This window comes from Lottia gigantea (assembly GCF_000327385.1).
Source record: "Lottia gigantea unplaced genomic scaffold LOTGIsca_2329, whole genome shotgun sequence".
Classification (NCBI taxonomy): domain Eukaryota; kingdom Metazoa; phylum Mollusca; class Gastropoda; family Lottiidae; genus Lottia; species Lottia gigantea.
Window position 1 is genome coordinate 5,980 of NW_008708663.1, and position 3,095 is coordinate 9,074.

Sequence of the window (3,095 nt, forward strand, 5' to 3'; positions counted from 1 at the left end):
TCTTTTTCTCCCATTGGTGCCGTGGCGATACAGAATCTCGAGATCGGGGATACAAAAATGGACAGTCTGACTTAATGACGGGACAATTTTCGAGGTGGAGATACAGCAGCTCTGTGGAAGCGTATGAAAGCACATACGCCTATAAGGGTCTCCCCTGCTAATTTTGAATATTGTATTTTAGGAACTTTCTGACGCATAATTCTTAGAGCGCCATGGTACAAAAATCATAGAGATAGCTTGCCAGGCAAGGTAACATACGCCCACTGGCAGCTGTCAGAAATGATAAAACAGTCTTCAGTGACTAAAGTATGAATTTTCTCATATTAAAGAAATTTTAATAGTTTGAATTCAATGATATATATATCTACTGCCAGTTATTTATACTGAGAAATTCCACAAAATTTTTAAAAATCAATATCAATAACCCAAATACATCAAATTATCGCATCAATATACATGATCACACCTTGTTTCATTTAAATCAATTGAAAACTGTAGTCTCTAATGTGTTCACAAACAAATTTTGACGCGTTTTTCCTAAGTCAAGGGCAATAACTCAAAGACCGTTCATCGAAATATCATCAAATTTGAACTTGAACAAGATCTCATCAATATAAATGATCATACGAAATTTCATTAAAATCAGTTGAAAACTGTAGTCTCTATTGTGTTCACAAACAAATTTTGACGCGTTTTTTCTAAGTCAAGGGCAATAACTCAAAAACCGTTCATGAAAAGATCGTCAAATTTGAACTTGACCAAGATCTCATCAATATAAATGATCACACCAAATTTCATTAAAATCAGTTGAAAACTGTAGTCTCTATTGTGTTCACAAGAAATGTTGACGGACCGACAGACAGGGGCGACGGCAATATACGTCCACATTTCCATGTTGGCGTATAAAAATCACTGAATTGACACGTTTTAGATAATACGGTGATATTATACCTGTTGAAAAGTTGTATCTTTAGTAACAGAGCTACTCCTAGCTCTCTTGATTGGTGGTAATTTCTGAGTTAAAACTTCTATATCTCCTCTAGTTTTAAAACTGTTCTTTTTATTTGACCCTGGATAACATAATGGTCAGCATAACCATATAACACTCCTGTTTTACTTTTACAAAGGAGATTTGTTTACTATAGAAATAATGGCATTGTTGCTGCATTAAGACTCACGTTATCCAGTCTCATGATGGATGAAGTCTTATGCGAAAATGTGCTGAAATGACTTACTTGTAATATTTGAAGAAATATCACCATTCTTATCTACTTCTATACAACTCACTAATCTACATTTACCCTGAATTATAAATTAATTATAATCTAGTTCACAACAGTATGGCAGTAAGATTGAGCTCTGCATAACCCACATCTTCACAATATCATACCTTGACTGCAATAACCACCTTTCTTTTTTACGCATGCTGTGATTTGATTAGATTGTACGTCAGTAAATACAAACCAATCAGAGCCCACAACAGAAAGACTATAAACACTTTCTGTCGGTACTCGGATACGTACATTCACTAACGTACAATCCAATCAATTCGATGCAGTTACAAACTTGACCATTGTGAAGATGCCACTCAGAATAGTCGTTCTAAATATCATTATTTGAAAGGGATTGTATGTACTTATATGCTTCTGCTTGCACAGTTCTGTCAGAAAACTGTAGTTCCTGTTATTCCAGAAAAGTTGACTTACTGTCATAATGACAATCAAATATTTAAAATCCCCAGCTTCACTTGTAATAACAGAATCTTTTCTGAAATTCAAAATATATGAAATTAAGCGGACATCAGATTTTGGCCTCTGTAATGCCCCCGACGACAGGCGTTTTTGTATTTCAGATTGTAATATCCTTTATGAATTATTTCTCTTTATAAGCTTATAGAACATAATTTCAAAAACTAATCATAAAATATATCATACTCACGGAAAGTATTGGTAAAAAAATTCATTTGGATGAGATGAGAATATTTCACAAGGGAAATGTTGAAATAAGTTTATGTTTCTGAAAAAAAAAACGATTCAAGAGATATTTTCTGATTTCTGTAGTTTTTGAGTTCATGTCCACAAACTGTATCGCATTAAGCTGAAAATTACAGTAGAGGGTATAGCTATATCGATGCAGAAAATGCTTACTTTTCAAAAACACCTGCTGCCATTCTGTAACTGGGTTTGTTGTCATATAAGCAGTTTTCATTATTTGGTATATTTATTGATACCCAAGCAAGGTCAGATATGCCATAATAAGACTGATAAAGCAATCTCTGGGTTCAAAGCTTAAGTTGTCGCTTTACCATTTCGAGATATTGCAGACAAGTCGAAAAAAAACCACAAATAACTTCTAGTACTTACCGACAAAAATCGATATGTTCCTGTTTTTGTTTCATCAAAGGTTGGCGTATTAACCTGTCAAAATCATCTTGTAATATCAGTAATAACTGACAGTCAGTTTTACAGATAACACTAGCAGTTCTATTACATCTTTCTAATAGTCCAACCTCCTGTGTAGAAAGAACAACATAAAGAGTTGGTAACGTATGGTAAAAATACATAGGGAATTATCTCCCTTGATCCCAACTTTCCCGCTTTTTATGAACTCATTTTACAAAATAAGGGAACATTTCTAAGGCGTCCACCCCTTTCTACTTTAAAGAATGTCTTGGAGTTCATACGAACAAATTACTAGCTAGCCTATCGTATTCGCTTAGGTAACAAAAACATCTAAATACATATAGTTGAGAAAAAGGGAGGTCGTCACCTTCTCATATACGATTAGGGCATTCCGACCTTTTGCACTTACAGCATATTACGTAGTATTTTCATTCGGACCATAAGTGAAATCAACAGTGGCATAGCCAGGATTTCATTGACATGGGAGGGGGGGGGGGGGCATCCGAGCACCTCGGCTTCCCTTTTGGATTTAAGAGGGTTCTAGTGGCGATGGGGCATCATGGCACAATGCACCCCCTCTAAATACGCCTCTGGAAATTAAGTTCTATATCATGACATTATATAACAAGACGAGTGTATCCGATCTGTTATAGATTAATACTTACACCAAAGCAGTCGCCATCCCGCAATTCG

At 35.2% G+C, this 3,095-nt stretch overlaps 2 protein-coding genes across 2 annotated transcripts in view; one reads left to right on the top strand and one right to left on the bottom strand.

Moving 5' to 3' along the window:
• The window catches only part of LOTGIDRAFT_176641 (hypothetical protein), a gene marked incomplete at both ends in the record, with an annotated part of 6,110 nt that extends 5,911 nt beyond the window's left edge, over positions 1-199 (top strand). The window contains one exon of the mRNA XM_009055117.1: positions 182-199. Coding sequence (XP_009053365.1) covers positions 182-199 — 18 coding nt within the window. The remainder of the gene's footprint in view (positions 1-181) is intronic.
• A 746-nt stretch (positions 200-945) lies between these two features.
• On the bottom strand, positions 946-2,563 carry LOTGIDRAFT_176642 (hypothetical protein; the record flags this gene model as incomplete). Its single annotated transcript, XM_009055118.1, has 4 exons — positions 946-1,070; positions 1,236-1,302; positions 1,707-1,767; positions 2,364-2,563. 4 exons carry the CDS (start codon positions 2,561-2,563, stop codon positions 946-948), a joined length of 453 nt encoding a protein of 150 aa, XP_009053366.1.
• Positions 2,564-3,095: the final 532 nt, after the last annotated feature.